The 18,517-nt window shown below is 47.0% G+C and overlaps 1 protein-coding gene across 2 annotated transcripts in view; it reads right to left on the bottom strand.

The window, feature by feature from the left end:
* EPHX2 (epoxide hydrolase 2) overlaps positions 1-6,909 on the bottom strand; it is a 59,179-nt gene extending 52,270 nt beyond the window's left edge. The window contains exon 1 of one of the 2 annotated variants that reach the window (XM_033229322.1): positions 6,396-6,909. In XM_033229322.1, coding sequence (XP_033085213.1) covers positions 6,396-6,496 — 101 coding nt within the window. In that variant the 5' untranslated portion in view covers positions 6,497-6,909. The remainder of the gene's footprint in view (positions 1-6,395) is intronic. The other variant, XM_033229326.1, reaches the window with a different exon arrangement.
* Between the last annotated feature and the right edge of the window lie 11,608 nt (positions 6,910-18,517).

The following is an 18,517-nucleotide window of genomic DNA, read 5'->3' as shown; positions in this document are numbered from 1 at the left end:
CTTAAGAAAATATACTCCCCTGTCACCCGACCCCCTCGAGGGTCAATTGATCCTAAAAGATAAGTTTATTGCCAATCAGCCGCAGATATCAGGAGAAAGCTCCAAAAGCTATCCTTGGGCCCTGAACAAAATTTGGAGGCATTATTAAACTGGCACCCTCAGTGTTATATAATAGGGACCAAGAGGAACAGGCCGAAAAGGAAAAGTGAGATAAGAGAAAGGCTGCAGCCTTCGTCATGGCCCTCAGACACACAAACCTTGGTGGTTCAGGGAAGACAGAAAATGGAGCAGGCCAATCACCCAGTAGGGCTTGTTATCAGTGTGGTTTGCAAGGACACTTTAAAAAACATTGTCCAACAAGAAACAAGCTGCTCCCTCACCCATGTCCACTATGCCAAGGCAATCCCTGGAAGGCACACTGCCCCAGAGGACAAAGGTTCTCAGGGCCAGAAGCCCCCAACCAGACGATCCAACAACAGGACTGAGGGTGCCCGGGGCAAGCACCAGCTCATGTCAAGCACCAGCTCATGTCATCACCCTCACTGAGCCCTGGGTAAGTTTAACCATTGAGGGCCAGGAAATTGACTTCCTCCTGGACACAGGTGCAGCCTTCTCAGTGTTCATCTCCTGCCCCGGATGGCTGTCCTCAAGGTCCTTTACCATCCAAGGAATCATGGGACAGCCTGTAACCAAGCATTTCTCCCACCTTCTCAGTTGTAATTGGGAGACTTTTCTCTTTTCACACGCCTTTCTTGTTATACCTGAAAGTCCCACACCCTTATTAGGGAGGGACATATTAACCAAAGCTAGATGTATTATCTATATAAATATGGGGAACAAGTTACCCATTTGTCGTCCCCTACATGAGGAGGGAATCAACCCTGAAGTCCGGGCATTGGAAGGACAATTCGGAAGGGCAAAAAAAGCCTGCCCAGTCCAAATCAGGCTAAAAGACCCCACCACTTTTCCTTATCAAAGGCAATATCCCTTAAGGCATGAAGCTAATAAAGGATTACAGGGTATTTTTAGACATTTAAAAGTTCAAGGCTTAGTAAGAAAACACTGCAGTCCCTGCAACATGCCAATTCTAGGAGTACAAAAACCAAATATTCAGTGGAGACTAGTACGAGATCTTAGACTGATCAATGAGGCAGTAATTCCTCTATATCCAGCTGTACCCAACCCCTATACCCCGCTCTCTCAAATACCAGAGGAAGCAGAATGGTTCACTGTTCTGGACCTCAAAGATGCCTTCTTCTGTATTCCCCTGCAATCTGACTCCCAGTTTCTCTTTGCCTTTGAAGATCCCACAGACCACACATCCCAACTTACATGGACAGTCTTGCCTCAAGGGTTTAGGGACAGTCCTCATCTGTTTGGTCAGGCACTGGCCCAAGATCTAGGCCACTTCTCAAGTTGAGGCACTCTGGTCCTTCAGTATGTGGATGATTTACTTATGGTTACCAGTTTGGAAGCCTCATGCCAGCAGGCTACTCTAGATCTCTTGAACTTTCTAGCTAATCAAGGGTACACGGCATCTAAATTGAAGGCCCAGCTCTGCCTACAACAAATCAAATATCTAGGCCTAATCTTAGCCAGAGGAACCAGCGCTCTCAGCAAAGAGCGAATACAGCCTATACTGCCTTGTCCTTGCCCTGAGACATTAAAACAGTTGCGGGGGTTCCTTGGGATCACCAGCTTTTGCCGACTATGGATTCCCGGATACAGCGAGATGGCCAGGTCACTCTTTAATCAAGAAGACCCAGAGGACAAGTACTCATCTAGTAGAATGGGAACCAGAGGCAGACCCAGCCTTTAAAACCTTCAAACAGGCCCTAGTACAAGCTCCAGATTTAAGCCTTCCCAAAGGACAAGACTTCTCTTTATATATCACAGAGAGAGTGGCAATAGCTCTTGGAGTCCTTATTCAGACTCATGGGACAACCCCACAACCAGTGGCATACATAAGTAAGGAAATTGATGTAGTGGCAAAAGGCTGGCCTCACTGTTTATGGGTAGTTGTGGCAGTGGCCATCTTAGTATCAGAAGCTATCAAAATAATACAAAGAAAGGATCTCACCGTCTGGACTACTCATGATGTAAATGGCATACTAGGTGCCAAAGGAAATTTATCACTATCAGACAACCGCCTGCTTAGATACCAGGCGCTACTCCTTGAGGGACTGATGCTTCAAATATGCACGTGTGTGACCCTGAACGCTGCTACTTTTCTGCCAGAGAATGGGGAACCAATCAAGCACGACTGCCAACAAATTGTAGCCCAGACTTATGCCAGCCAAGAGGATCTCTTAGAAGTCCCCTTAGCTAATCCTGACTTTAACCTATATACTGATGGAAGTCCATCTGTGGAGAATGAGATACGAAGGGCAGGTTATGCCATAGTTAGTGATGTAACAGTACTTGAAAGTAAGCCTCTTTCCCCAGGGACCAGTGCCCAGTTAGCAGAACTCATGGCACTTACCCTAGCCTTAGAACTGGGAAAGGAAAAAAAAAAATGCGCATACAGATAGCAAGTATACTTATCAAATCCTACATGCTCATGCTGCAATATGGAAAGAAAGGGAGTTCCTAACCTCTGGAGGAACCCCCATTAAATACCACTAGGAAATCATGGAGTTATTGCAGGTAGTGCAAAAACCCAAGGAGGTGGCAGTCTTACACTGCCAAAGCCATCAAAAAGGTGAAGGAGAAAAGGCAGAAGGAAACAGGCAGACGCTAAGGCCAAAATTGCTGCCAGGTGGAACCTCCCATTAGAAATACCTAGGAAGGACCCTTGGTATGGAACAAGGCTCTCCAAAAGATTAAGCCCCATTATTCCCCAACCAAAACAGAATGAGGACTTTCACGGGCGCATAGTGTTCTCCCCTCTAGGTGGTTAACAACAGAAGAGGGAAAGGTACTCATACCCGAAGCCAGCCAGTGGAAAATACTTAGGAACCTCCACCAAACTTTTCATATGGGTATTGAGAACACTCATCAAATGGTCAAATCCCTATTTACAGGGCCAAATCTCCTCCAGACCGTCCAACAAGTAGTCAAAACCTGTGAGGTGTGCCAAAGGAATAATCCCTTGGTCCATCATAAGGCCCCTCGAGGACTGGCAGTTAGACTTCACCCATATGCCTAAGTCAAGGGGATTTCAATATTTGTTGGTCTGTGTTGATACCTTTACAAATTGGATAGAAGCCTTCCCCTGAAAGACAGAGAAGGCTCAAGAAGTGGTTAAAGTCCTAATTCACGAAATAATTCCTAGATTTGGGCTTCCCCAAAGCTTACAAACTGACAATGGTCTGGCTTTTAAAGCCACGGTAAATCAGGGAATTTCCAGGGTGCTAGGGAGACAATATCACCTTCACTATGCCAGGAGGCCACAATCTTTAGGAAGAGTCCACACAAGACCCTGTAACCATGAATACCGTCTTAACTTTCCAAGCCCCTTTATGCATCCAACGCAACCTGTTATCAGGCCTGCCCCTGGGGCACCTGCTATCCCATCAGTGTAATTACACCCTATAACTTCAAGCCCCAACTGATCATAGTAACTCCCGCGTCACCCAAACAGCTCCATTCAGATGGCTTGTCTGCTTCTCAGGGCCCCCGAAAATCATGACCTCCTCCCTGCTTAACAAACAGTCCAGGTTTTGTAATGGCAAACATACTCCCTGCATGACCATTCACCCCTGGACCCCCTGCAGCAGCGCCCCCACCACTAGTGAATGCCTTCGTAACCCTCTTTCAATTACTCTCTTGAATGGTTCCTAGTAGATACAAAACGTTTTTTTCTCCAAGGGGAAAACAGAACACAGGGAGTCACTCAGTTTGCTCCCAACACCCCTTTCCAGCCGCTCATGGGAGCTACCTTGGCAAGTACCCTAGGAGTGTAGGAAAATGAAAACAACAAACTCACCCACCTTTTCAACATACACAACCAGTGTCTACCCAGCCAAGGCACATTCTTATGTGGAACTTCAACCTATATCTGCCTCCCCACCAACTGGACAGGCACCTGCACCTTAGTCTTCCTAAGTCCCAACACTGACATTGCCCCAGGAAATCAGACCCTATCAGTACCCCTCAAAGCTCAGGTCTGTCAGCACAGGGCCATACAACTAATACCCCTACTTATAGGGCTAGGAATGGCCACTGCTACAGGAACCAGTATAGCCAGTTTAACGACTTCATTATCCTACTACCACACACTCTGAAAGGATTCCTCAGGCAGTTTGCAAGAAATAAATCTATCCTTACTCTACAATCCCAAATAGACTCTTTGGCAGCAGTGACTCTCTAAAACCGCCGAGGCCTAGACCTCTTCACTGCTGAGAGAGTAGGACTTTGCACCTTCTTAGGGGAAGAATGTTGTTTTCACACTAACCAGTCCGGGATAGTACAAGACACCCCTTGGCATTTACAGGAAAATGCTTCTGAAATCAGACAAGGCCTTTCAAACTCTTATACCAACCTCTGGAATTGGGTGACATGGCTTCTCCCCTTTCTAGGTCCCCGACAGCCATCTTGCTATTACTCGCCTTCAGTCCCTGTATTTTTAACCTCCTTGTCAAATTCGTTTCTTCCAGGATGGAGGCCATCAAGCTACAGATGGTCTTACAAATGGAATCCCAAATAAGCTCAACTCACAACTTCTACCAAGGACCCTGGACCGACCCACTGGCCCTTTGACTGGCCTAGAGAGTTCCCCTCTGCAGGACACTACAACTGCAGAGCCCCTTCTTTGCCCCTATCCAGCAGGAAGTAGCTAGAGCAGTCATCACCTAGTTCCCAATAGCAGGTGGCGTGTCCTGTAAGGAGGGGGGATTGAGAGGTGAGGCCAGCTGGACTTCCTTGGTGGAGTGGGGACTTGGGGAAATTTCCTGTCTTACAAGAGGATTATAAAATGCACCAATCAGTGCTCTGTAAAATGCACCAATCAGCAGGATTTTAAAAGTAGCTAATCACAGGGAGGACTGAAAAAAGGGCACTCTGATAGGACACAAATGGAACATGGGAGGGGAGAATAAGGGAATAAAAGCTGGCCACCCCGGCCAGTAGCGGCAGCCTGCTCAGGTCCCCTTCCATGCTGTGGAAGCTTTGTCCTTTCCCTCTTCACAATAAATCTTGCTACCACTCACTCTTTGGATCCATGCCATCTTTAAAAGCTGTAACACTCACCACAAAGGTCCATGGCTCCATTCCTGAAGTCAGTGAGACCACGAACCCACCAGTAGGAACCAACTCTGGACACAACTACAGCCTCAAACTCCTGGGCTCAAGCAATCCTCCCGCCTTAGCCTCCCAAGTAGCTGGGGCTACATGCATGCACTAATGTCTAGCTAATTTTATTTTTATTTTTGGAAAGACATGGTCTTGCTATTTTGCCCAGGCTGGTCTTGAACTCTCAGCCTCAAGTGATCCTCCTGCCTTAGCCTCCCAAAGCACAGAGATTATAGGCCTTTCCCTCAAGCTACTTGCCATCTCATCTTCCTTACTATATTAAAAGCAAAGGCTCCAGACATGGACTGCTGAGGTTGGATTTCTGGCTCTGCTCTTTAACAGCTATGCGATCTGGAAAGCTGGTTTCTTTCTGTGCCTCAGTTTCCTCATATGTAAAAGGAGGATATGAACAATGGCTTCCATGCCTGATCTTCTTTTTTCACTTTATAAATAAGTGTACTTCTTTCTGAATGTAGGAATAATACATTGTTTGTTAATTTAAAAGTTAGAAACTATAAAAAAAAAAAGAGAGAGAGAGAAAGAAAATCATTACATTATTCCTCATCCCATTTGATGTACTTTGGCCTACTTCTTCCACCCATTTTTCTGCATGTACCTTTTTTTCATAGTTGAAACCATATTGTATAAACAGCTTCAGATTCTGGTGAGCTGTTTTTTTCATGTAGTAGAACAGGTATTTTCCCAAGTCCCTGAACTCTCACTCTGCACACCCCATCTACCATTTCCCAGTGATGTGGCTTTGGCGGTTGCTGCAGTTTCCTATTACACAACAAGTAAACCGGCAACCCACACCGGGGGAGAGAACTTTCTTCTTTCCTGAATCTCAGCGCGCATGTGTAAGCGCCACACCATTAGACAGGACGCAGCAGCAGTAGAAAGCTCCGTGAGTAACTCCTCTCCCTTTTGGAAAAGTTCACAGAAAGCAATTTTGGAGTCCTTAGCAAGGTTTAATTATGAACGTTTAGAAAGACAACGGATCGCCTCATCCTCACTGGGACTTCAGGGCCAGGTCTTCACTTTCATGATTCGCATGAATCGCAGGGCTCCGGCACAGGAGCCATCTGAAAGCAGGGCCGCAAGCCCAGCCCGGCCTGCCTCCTGAGGCCCCGACCCACTGCGGCGGTCGCGCTGGGCCCCCTTACCTGGGCAGCGCCAGGGCCTCCTCCGTGCGGCCGAGGACGCCGAAGACCGCTGGCAGCGCCAGCACCCCGTCAAGGTCGAACACCGCCGCGCGCAGCGCCATGGCGGCGGATCTGCAGCCTCGCACCCGGACACGCAGCTAACCCGGGTCCCGGGCACAGGACCCGCCCAACTTGGCCCGGCTCTGCCCCGCCCCTGCCCTGACCCCGCCTCCTCCCCAGCCGCCTTAACCTGGCTCCGCCCCCTGCCCGGGTTAAGGCTGGACTCTGTCCGGCCGAGAAAGAGGCAGGGGGAGGGGCATGGGAAAGGGAGTCAGAGGGAGAGGTAGAGGGGACCGGAAAGGCGGGGACCCCAGGCTAGAATCTCGCCTCCGGATGTAATGCCTTCTACTGTCTCAAAGGAAAGTCCAAAGTCTCATATCTCCCCTCCCCACGCCCCTGCAGTAACTGCTTGAAGAGGCAAACCCAGGCCCGGGCCTTCCTGGACGGGCTGACATCTCCCTGCGAAGTTGCCGGACTTGGTTTGCCTGGAAAAGAGGCCACAGACCGCGTGTGTGTGTGTGTGTGTGTGTGTGTGTGTGTGTGTCTGTCTATGTGTCAGCACATCCAGTGGCTTTTCTGGATTCAGAACATAAGACCATGTGTATGTGTGTATGCGTGTGTGTGTCGGCGTATCCAGTGACTTCTAGATTCAGAACATAAGACCGTGTTGGGGCGGCAGGGAGGGGGCATACCCGGTGACTTTCCTAGCACGCTCTTCTTTGCCAAGGCAAATGTGTTTCTAGAATAAAATATGATGTTCCAGCTATGGTATGCCAGGCCAGAATACTTCGATTTCAACCTCTTGTGGAATGTGGGTTAGAAGGACTAAAATGTATGCTATTATTTTCCTTTTGTGCATACTACTTGTAATAATTCTGTCTAAAAATGTACGAGGTTTGTTTTTAATCACCGATTTCCACACTATTGGCTCATTTATGTTCCTAGAAAAACTAGAACTTTGGCTGGGAGTCCTTGAGCTGTTGCAGTGCAGCTCCATTAATTAAAAACCATGCCTTTGGTGAAGACCAAACAGAGTGAGTGAGGTCTCCAACAGTGGAGAATTTACTCTTTAATGTGTCTCTGTGGATTTATCCAAGGTACCCTCCACCACGGAGCTTCAAGAACCTCATGAGAGGTTTTCAGACACCTCACTGTAACTGGGAGGTCTGCAACAGTCTCTGGATCCAGCAATCAACAACAGGATTGACCAGAGCCATGAGTTTCCTCTGGGCTCTTTGCTCTTGGCAAGCTATGCTGTTGCTTCCTTCTCTAGCTTGGTAACCTCTTCTAGGCTCCTGCCTGGAGCAGTTATTAGTGTGTTCTGAGATTCTCGTCAAAGAAGCAGAGAGTGTCCAACACTGCCAAATGTGACAGGAAGAACTGAAAAAAAAAAAAAACTGTCCAATTTTGAATTTGGATGACACTGGATGTTTCAGAACACTTTATGTGGGTCCTTTGTGGTAGGAGCTAGATTACTCTGGATTTGAAGACTGAAAGATTGGCAGAGAACGGAATACAGTAAGCTAGTTCTCATGAAGTTAGTTGATCTCAAAGGTATAATTGAATTTAAAAAATAGAAAGCAAATTGCAGCCTGACCTATATCGTATGAAACCTCTTAAATCTCCAGATTGGGCGTGGTGGCACACACCTGTAATCCCAGCACTTTGGGAGGCTGAGGTGGGAGAATTGCTTGAGGTCAGGAGTTAGAGACAAGCCTGGGCAACAAGGCAAGACCTCCTTTCTATAAAAAATAAAAATAAAATACTAGCTACGCATGGTGATGAATGCCAGTAGTCTCTGCTATTCAGGAGGCTGAGGTGGGAAGATCACTTTAGCCCAAGAAGTGGAGGCTGCAGTGAGCCATGACTGTGCCACTGCACTCCAGCCTGGGTGACAGAGCAAGACTCTACCTCTAAAAAAAAAGAAAAAAAATATTAAATCTCCAGCTTAGAGTTTCCTCTGGGCTCCAGACTTGCCAATTTCTTACTCAACATCTTACTCAACGTCAATCCAACTTCTTACTCAGTATCTTCTCTTGAGCATCTAACAGGCATCTCAAATTTATCATGGCTAAAACGGAACTCTTGCTCCATTTCTACTTCCCACGCCTGTTCCTCCTAGTGTGTTCCCTATCTTACAAACTGGCATCCCCATTGACTCAGTGGCTCAGTCCCGAGACCACGGAGTTGCTTCCAGATCCCTGGCTCCCAGCCAAACCATATGTTCGTGTTTCTAGTGGTGGCCCGCTGATTGAGGCAGAGATAGCAGCTTCTAGTTCTGTGGTGGTGTTTTCTGGGAGTTCTTCCTAAAGGCCCAGTCTGGAGCTCACTCCTCCATTCTGTTCAAAGATTTTGTAGGCTTGTAGTCTCTCATCTTAAATCCCTTTCTTCTCTTTCTGTTTAAAATAGCTACAGTGATTTCTGTAGTCTGCATCTGAATTCTGCATCTAGCACAATATTGCTTATGAATACATAAGTATATTTATACAAGCAGTAAAGTGTAGAGGAACAACATACCTACGGAACTAGATTTCATAAAGCCCCCTTTTGAGACGAAAAATTTAAAAACGTAGAAATATGAGTTTTACTTTCCTCTCTGGTTAAGAGAAAGCCATGAAGCTATCACATGAACTTGTATTTATTCAGGAGCGGTTAACCTGTAAATAGCTCTGATGTGGAATGTTTTATAATGCCTTGTGAGTTACAGAACTTTCTGGATGAATTGCTTAGACAAAGATTAAAGGTCTTGATTGCATTTCACTGCACTTTGCCCTTTTTCATGGGTCATGCTTCTCCTGTGTTTTCTGCTACTAAGGTAGAGAGATAAGCGCTTATTGGGTGGCTTTTTGAAATGTAAATCCTAACCCCTGTGTCTTCTAATTTTAATATTTATGAAATATGTTTTAGGTGATAGCATGAATCATAAAAGATGGCTAATGTAGTAGTGAAAATTTATAAATTACACCTGATTTCAATCACTAAATTCATAATGAACGTACAGTGACCTCATTAAGGTTTATTTTGGGTTTCCTGCCATTCCTATGCCTTGCCTCACTTCCTGCTAGTCCTTGATTGTCCAACCCTATTTTATAAAATCTGTTTAACCACTAGGGTTTGAGAGGGAAGAATTTACACTGCTGCTTCTCTCTACTGTAGATACTTTAATCGAGTTCAAAGTAAAGCTACCTCTGGCAGTTCTCTAAAACTACAAACCACTTGAAATTTTGTCCTTTTTTCAATGCAGTAAATGAACGAGTGTCTCTAATTCCATCAACAAATATGTATCAAGCACCTTCTATGTACCAGGCACTGTTCTAGGCACTTGGAAACAATTGTTAAATAGATCAGACAAATATAGGGGCCATCAAGAATCTTCCATGTTAGTGGAATAATGAATTCAAATAGTAGTGGCTCGTGGCTTCTGGGGCAGTGAAAAGAATGAGATTGGGAATAGTGGTGCTGGCTACTTGCCATTTTTCTTATTTGTCATTTTCTGGCTTCCCAACATCTAATGTTTTCTTACATACAGAAAGTTCCAGCTGGGCATGGTGGCTCATGCCTATAATCCCAGCACTTTGGGAGACTGAGGCAGATGGGTGACCCGAGGTCAAGAGTTGGAGACCAGCCTGGCCAACATGGGGAAACCCCATCTCTACTAAAAACACAAAAATTATCTGGGCGTGGTGGCACACACCTGTAATCCCAGCTACTTGGGAGGCTGAGGTAGGAGAATTGCTTGAACCCAGGAAGCAGAAGTTGCAGTAAGCCAAGATCATGCCACTACACTCCAGCCTGGGAAACAGAGCAAGATTCTGTCTCAGAAAACAAAAGAAAAGAAGAGAAGAGAGAAGAGAAAGAAAGAGAGAGAGAGAGAGAGAGAAAGGAAGGAAGGGAGGGAGGGAAAAGAGAAAATTCCACCTGGCAGCGATGAAGTTCTGCTTCAGAGATACACAACATCCTTGGAACACCTTCTATTTTGATAGTTCTCACTGTTTGAGAGCTACTACTGTTTTGAGTTCTACCCTCTCACAGTAGAATCCACAAACAACATGTTGTCCAGGTGCCCTTAATGCTGGCCAGGTGCACGGGCTCTGCCAAGTGGGGCACACACCTGCCAGGGATTTGGAGATGGAGATGGGCAGCCCAACGCCACAGCTGTGTGCACGGGAACTTTCTTTCAGCAAAGGCAGAAGCAGCAGCCTCTAGTTTTTCTGGGGAGGCTGTGATGGAGCTTCTCCACTCTGGTCCTGAGTGTACTTGGTGCCCGTGCTGGGGCACAGCAGTAGCTTTGTTAAAATTGCACCAAGGGTGGTCTGTGGTCACTGTGCTGTTCTTGGCTATATAGTTTCCAAAACTGCATCTCTTGTCCTCCCTGAGATTCTGTGAGCTGTTAATGTCCTATAATAAGCCCCTCTCTGCTTATATGACCGAGAGGAAGCTCTGTGGTTGTAATAAAAACCCCATAATGCATGCCCGCCTTATGAATGTTGGTACAAGGAAGAACCGCATCGACTATAGAACTTGGAAATGCCGTGTGCCCACTCCCCAGCCTGCCTGGAAGTGAGGACGAAGGCCTGTGAGTTCGACTCAGCAACTCAGGCGCACCAGCCCAGCCTTTACAGTGGGAGCAGGTGAGGGAAACAGGCCAGAGGAGAAGGGTGTCAGTCAGCAGTTTCAAGGGCAGCAGCAGCAGCGGCCAGGGTCCCCGGCTGGCAGGGACGGTGCAGGCCCCGAGGTCCTCAGCACCCAGCTACAGCAGTGGTGTCTTCACAAGTCCATTTCTGTGCTATGAATTTGGCAATGACCTTGCCTTTGTTTTCCAGGCTTAGTTCTCCAAGCTCCCAAGGGCCCTCACCGATATCCTGCCCTCAAATTCTGTGCTTACGTCAGTCAGAGTAGACACTTCTCACTCTTCACTAACTCCAAAAACTCTTCTACTGTGCCATCTGGAACCTTCTGGAACTTGGGAATATCATCAGCAAAATTCACCATTTCCTCAACCTCTTTTCCATTCTCTTCCCCTCCTGCTGTACCTGAAACCTGGCTCTGCCCTGAGGAACCTGCTTCCACTTCAGTCTTTTGTTTGTTTGTTTGTTTGTTTTTGAGATGGGGTATCCGTGTGTTACCCAGGCTGGAGCGCGCTGGCATGATCCTAGCTCACTGTTGAAAGCAGCAGGAGGCGTGGGTCCCTGGTGAAGCCCCACCTCCAAGCCGAAGACAGTTTAAAGCCTCAATGCCAAACTACAAGTTGAATCCCCAGACCGGATTTGTCTTCCTGTTAGGCACACCTTCCTCTGACTGTTCCCACCCTGCCCCTATTAGACATATACCTACCCTTTCCTAATTTGTTTTCTACACTGTCATGCCCACCTTTGAGTGGTGTCTCCACTTTAACTTTGTATACTCACAAACCAATCAGCACGCACTCCCCATTCTGACTCCATAAAAGGCCCCAGACCCAGCCGCATGAGGGACTTTCCCACCTTTGGGTAGGGGGACCACCCCCGTGTCCCCTCTCTCCTGAAAGCTGTTTCATCACTAAATAAGATTCTTCTCCACCCTTCTCACTCCTCAATGTCCAGCATATCCTCGTTCTTTTTGGGTGCAGTTCAAGAGCTTGGGAACCACCAAACATGGGTACAAGCTATAACACAGGCAAGCTGGGGCACACCAGCTTAGCCAAGTGGGGCCTGGGTCAGGTGTCGCTGGCCAGAAGTCCCCAGCTTGCAAAGTGATCGAGAAGAAAAATCCTACATCACTGTAACCTCAAACTCCTGAACTTAAGCGATCCTCCCACCATAGCCTCCTGAATAGCTCAGACTACAAGCATATGTCATTGTGCTTGGCTAATTTTTAAATTTTTTGTAGAGATGGGGTCTTGCTGTGTTGCTCAGGCTGGTTTCAAACTCCTGGCTTCAAGCTCCTGCCTCAGCTTCCTAAAGTGTTGGGATGACAGGTGTGAACCACCAGGCCTGACCCCCATGGCACGCCTGGCCCCCACTGCAGTCTTTGCAAATGCTCAGTGTTCTCTCCCCTCCTCCCCTGTGCCACTGGGCAAGGACAGGCAGCTATGCTTCTTGGTCCTCATCACAGCTCTTGAATTGTCCCTGAAGACCCACTAATTCTACTATTCTTCTCTAATCTGTTTTCTCTCCTAATCTCCTAGAAGACTATGTAAGCTCCCTTCTCTGCTTGCAACTCCAATACTCTCTCCCTTATCCTTACTCTCAGCCAATACCTTTTCTTCCTATTTCTTTGAGAAAATTGGAACAATCAGAAAACCAACTGGATCGCAGCCCCCTGTCAACCCACCTACCTGCACCTAGGCAGATTCCTTGCTGCCACAATGTCCAGGCCCTACCACTCTTAGCCGAGGCCAGCTTTCTACTGAGGCATTAGATTTGGTGCGCCTGTAGGCAAGAGGACAGTCCCCCATCTCCCACATTGTTGGTTATCTCCTCTACGGGATCATCTCATTCTCATACCAACAAAAATAACATATTGAGCCCACATTTCCCTCCAGTTACCATCATATTTCTCTCTTTTAAAGGGAAAGTCTGTGAGAGAATTTTTTCTGCTTTTTATCACTTAGCCTTCTTGGCCCATTCGCCCCTGAACTCATTGAAATCATGCTTTTGTCTTTACTCCTTGCTGAGAGTCATCTTGCCAATGTCCCAAAAAACCTCTACATGGCTAAATCCACAGGACAATGGAAGTCCTCATGGCACCTGGCCTATCAGCAGCCTTTGGCCCAGCTGCTCCTCTCTCTTCCTTAGCAGGCTGTCTTTCCTGGCTTCTGAGATCCTTTCCTCCTTTCCCCCAGGCTGCTCCTGCCTGATTTCCTTTGCAGGCTCATCATTGTACTGATCTCTAAATAAAAAGTTGGTCCTTGGATCTCTTCTTCTTCTTATCTACAGTCACCCTTTTGGTGATCTTGGCCAGTCTCTTCTTCCTAAATGAGTTCTTTTGTAGTCTTCCTCATGCGTGTCCTCTGGCCACAGTCAACTGCAGGCAGATCACGTGGGTCTCTGGTTTCCATGTCAAGAGGGCCTCAGAAAGGGGACAGCCTGACCAACATGGAGAAATTCCGTCTCTACTAAAAATACAAAATTAGCCGAACATTGTGGTGCATGCCTGTAATCCCAGCGACTCGGGAGGCTGAGGCAGGAAAATCACTTGAACTCGGGAGGTAGAGGTTGTGCTGAGCCAAGATTGCACCTTGGCACTCCAGCCTGGGCAACAACAGCAAAACTCCATCTCAACAGCAGCAGCAACAACAACAACAAAAGAATTGGGAAGGTTTCCATGATAAATGCCATGGAGCCTTCCTTATCAATGAAAAAATGTTTCTCTTTCTCTGCCTCATGAGCCCGTTCCTGCCTAAGCTGAAAATCCTGTCACATCCTTGCCTGAAGGATACACCATACACCCCAGGTAAACCCATTTTCTTTACAGTCCACCCCTCCCTGCCTCCGGACTTGAACTAGAGTCAGATCCCCACATGTCCTGGCAGGTGGGGTGGGAAAACCTGAGAAGAAACATAAAACACACCCCAAGTCTGAAAGATGCTGCTTGTTTGTGGTCACAATCTGATAAACATACACAGGACTGGACTCTCGAGGTCCTAGATCAAGGACAGAAAGCTGAAGTAGAGTTTGGCTAACAGGGGTGTGCTTTCTTAAGATTTGGGTTTAGTCTATAAGTCGAACAGCTGAAGAAAGTACTCACAGTTTGCTCAACTGGTAGTCCATGCAAAGTGAAGATGAGATACCAGAAATTAGTTCAATGTAACGGAAGACTTGGAGGAACAGGAATATTGGAATGGATTGCTTAATATATGATCTGCTCACCTTCCTCCTGATATGGAAGGACTCATCAGAGACTTATTTTTCCAAGACCTTGAGAGGTACATTGGTGAGGAAGAGCCATCATCTCAATTACTGGAAAGTGCAGGAAGTGGTTTGGACCTTAGATCCCAAGGTTAGAGTTAGGGAAACTTCTCAGTACATGGCTGTATTAGTCCATCCTCACACTGCTCTAAATACCTGAGACTGGGTAATTTATAAAGAAAAGAGGTTTAATTGGCTCACAGTTTGCAGGCTGTACAGGAAGCGTGGCTGGGGAGGCCTCAGGAAACTTACAGTTATGGCAGAAAGCAAAGGGGAAGCAGGCACATCTTCACATTGCTAGAGCAGGAGGAAGAAGAGAGAAGGGGGAGATTAAACACTCTTTTAAACACCAGATCTTGTGAGAACTCATTCATTATCATGAGAACAGTGAGGGAGAAATCCACCCTCATGATCCAGTCACCTCCCACCACGCCCCACCTCCAACATTGGGGATTACAATTTGACATGAGATTTGGGCGACAACACAAATCCAGACCTATCAATGGCACACGTCTATCATCCATCTGCTGAAGGAGGAAGCTGTGTAGTGCCCCCTACCTGACAAAACCATAAATGCAATTAATACAATGTCTCCAGAGGAATCCCAAGAATTAGGGCCACCAGCAAACACTGTAAGGATGCAGAAGTGGTAATTTTGATGGTCACCAAATGCTACCTTAGGTAGATGGGTCTCAGACTGTCAGTGGTTCATTGTAAACTTAAGTGATTCCGATTACAGAAACTGTTCCCAATGCGGCCCGACTGCTCATTTTCCCAGTAGCAGTGGCAAACCCTGGTTTCTAGATGTGCCGGCAGAGCCCAGAGGTTCAAATTATTCACTTGGTGGCAAGTTGATTGTAGTGAATGCCTTACATGCTTGAGAAGGCAGCAATCTGGCTTTTATGGAAGACCATAGATGCTTATTCTGGAGAATAGCTGGAGAGGAAAGCAATACATCCCGACCCTAACCTCATGACCTATTACTACAATAAGCACTGTACCTGTCTGTATTTTCTTACTGACTTTGCTAATTTATTTCATTTTCTGCCCTCCCCATTACTTTCTAGGTGTGTGTTTTGGGTGAACATTATCATTTACTCCATAGAAAACAGAATTTCAAGATGGCTGCAGTGTCAGGACTAGAGCAAGAATAGAATTAGAGCAGGAGGCTGGACTTGGAGCTGGATGGTCACTGGTGAGACTTGGGATTCTATCCCTGTGGAATTAGGGTGGGGTTAGGGGGAGCCTTTTTGCTTGTGTGAGGAATGGTTACATTCTGTTAGGTTCTGTATTTGTCTATTTGGCATCCACTATGTGCAGAGCCAAACTAACAGCCAGCATTGTTTATGTCTCCCCTGCAACCAGCTTTTGTGGGTGCACTAAAGTTACAGTACAAGCCCTCTGCCTAATCTTGACTCAGTACCTCCAACAACCCTGTTTGTCTAATTCTCACACACTGAGCCAATATTCCTCCTGCCCCAAATCACCTCAGAGCCAGGTACTGGGCAATCACAGACCACCCCTATAGCCCAGAACCCACCAAGATTATTCAAACTATCTCATTGCAAGCTGCTTCCTTGCACTGCGCTGGCTTTCACGGGAAACCTCATGAGGGCTCGGGGCCAGGCTTCCCGCATTGTGCCCTCCACCTCCTGACAGTCCCTGGTGCTGCTCTGTGTGGCCCTGCGGATATATGCCACCCCTCCTGTTTCTAGGGATCTGTGAGTATAAACTCCTTCCTTTATGACAGTCACTTATGTGTCTACATGTCTTACCATACCTGATTAAACATTGTTTTCAAGGTGTGATGATGAAAATTTGAGTGTGCACTGATATTAGGAACCAAAGAGCTAGATTTCGGGTGTGGGAGGAGGGAGGGCTTTCCAGCATTGAAACAACTTTCAAATATTTCAGGAATGTCCCCCCTCTTGAAGTGGGCAGAGCCCACCTTCCACATAGAAGCTCAAAACCCCAGATTCCTGCTTCCTTGGCCTTCCTGGCATCTGGTTTGGGAGCACATGCTTTAATCAGATGCATCTGTTTCGACTTTTGTATGCAGAGCTAGTGACACAAAGGAGCAGGGCTGGAGGAGAATTAACTGTGGCAGCAGCGGCAGCAGCAGGGACGGCTGCTTCCAGGGACAGCGGTGACAGCGGCACCCGTGATGGTGCCAGGTCCCCATGCAGCTCTGTAGCAGCAGGACGCACCACGCTGGCCGGGGGGCAAAGGCTTTCCTCTTCTTCCTGCTCTCCAAGCAGCCCCTCCAGCTTTCTAGGTGCTTCTGTGGACCACCCGTTTTCCCTCAATAAAACCATTCTCCACTTAAAGTAATTGGTAGGTTTTATTGCTTGCAACGAAGAATCCTGGTGGATACGATCTGTGATTTTCTTTTCTTTTCTTTTCTTTTGTCTTTTCTTTTCTTCCCTCCCTCCCTTCCCTCCCTCCCTCCCTCCCTCCCTCCCTCCCTCCCTCCTTCCTTCCTTCCTTCCTTCCCTCCTTCCTTCCTCCAGTCTCCAGATGGAAAATGTATACATCTAACTTTATATATGTATGTGTATATATATATGTATATACATCTAACTTTATATGTGTAAATATGGTGAAATATTAACATTTATTAATTATGAATAGTGGAAATATGAGTGTTTATGGTTTTTTGGTATTTTATGTCTTTTAATTCTCTCAAAAGATGATGCTAACAATCACATGCACATGTGTACACACAATGCATGTGTGTGTTTGTGTTTATTTGTGCTAATTGACTCCTCGTAGTAGACCTATGAGGCAGGAGCCATTGTTCACATCTTCTTTTTACATCTGAGGAAACTGAGGCGTAGGAGGCTGAAAAGGCCTGTCCAGGATTATGCAGCTGTTTAAGAGCAGAGCCAGAAATTCAATCTTAGCAGTTTGTGGCCGGGTCAGGTCCAGGGCCTTTGCTTTTAACAAAATAAGGGAGAAGAGCTAGCAAGTAGCTTGAGGGAAAGGCCGAAACCAAATAGCGTTTTTAGGATTGGGGATAGGCTTACTTAGGCACTGAAGGGAATGAACAAGTGGGGAGGAGAAGGAGGGTCTGAGAAAACCCGGGCTGTTAATAGATGGGGTGATGTCAAGATCACAGGAGGCCAGGATTCGCCATGCATGGAAGGAGACAGGAGTCCTGATCGGATGCTGGAGGAAAGGAGGCTTCTCCGGAAAATCAAAGGCAAGGTCACCTACAAGGAGGCTGAGGGGGTGACAGGGAAGCAGCCACACTGGGTGGCCACGCAAGTGACCGGTGGTCCTCTAGGGTGGTGGGGGGAGGGGTCTCACAGGGGAGGAGGACAAGGAGAGAACTGTGGGCTGACTGGCCAGCAGCTCTGTCCTTACTCCAATTTTTCCAATGCTATTTACTGACTTAGAAGGTAAATACTTTCCAAGGTTCTTCAAGTTCTTTACAGCTGGGCTTGTTCCAAGGCTGGAATTTGTGAAGTGGATTCCTCATTTCAAAACTCTACTGCTCACACCAACATGGCATAAGTATACATATGTAACAAACCTGCACGTTATGCACATGTACCCTAGAACTTAAAGTATAATAAAAAAAAAAAAAACTCTACTGCTATATTGACAGACAGACCCGGGACCCAGGACCCAGAACCTGTCTTTGCATTCAGGGGCCCCAGGCAGTGATCCTGACTCAATAACATATTGAGCCCACATTTCCCTCCAGTTACCATCATATTTCTCTCTTTTAAATGGAAAGCCTGTGAGAGAATTGTTTCTACTTTTTATCACTTAGCCTTCTTGGCCCATTCACTCCTGAACTCATTGAAATCATACTTTTGTCTTTACTCCTTGCTGAAAGTCATCTTGCCAACATCCCCCAAAAACCTCTACATGGCTAAATCCACAGGACAATGGAAGTCCTCGTGGCACCTGATCTATCAGCAGTCTTTGGCCCAGCTGTTCCTCTCTCTTCCTTAGCAGGCTGTCTCCAGGGGTCCGGAGAGCAGGGAAGGGAGCATCGTGGTGACTGGACAGAGGGAGGGCAAAGCTGCCACTGTCCCCACCGGACACAGGCTGGAGAGTCACAGGCTCCTCCTCCTTCCCCTCAAGAGAGGCTGTGTGTGTGTGTGTGTGTGTGTGTGCGTGTGTGTGAGAGAGAGAGAGAGAGAGAGAGAGACAGCGGTGTGAGCCTGTGTGCTTATGTGCTGA

The sequence above is a fragment of the Trachypithecus francoisi genome, unplaced genomic scaffold, assembly GCF_009764315.1.
Source record: "Trachypithecus francoisi isolate TF-2019V2 unplaced genomic scaffold, Tfra_2.0 Contig01440, whole genome shotgun sequence".
Classification (NCBI taxonomy): domain Eukaryota; kingdom Metazoa; phylum Chordata; class Mammalia; order Primates; family Cercopithecidae; genus Trachypithecus; species Trachypithecus francoisi.
This window is presented reverse-complemented; position numbering and strand designations above follow the sequence as displayed.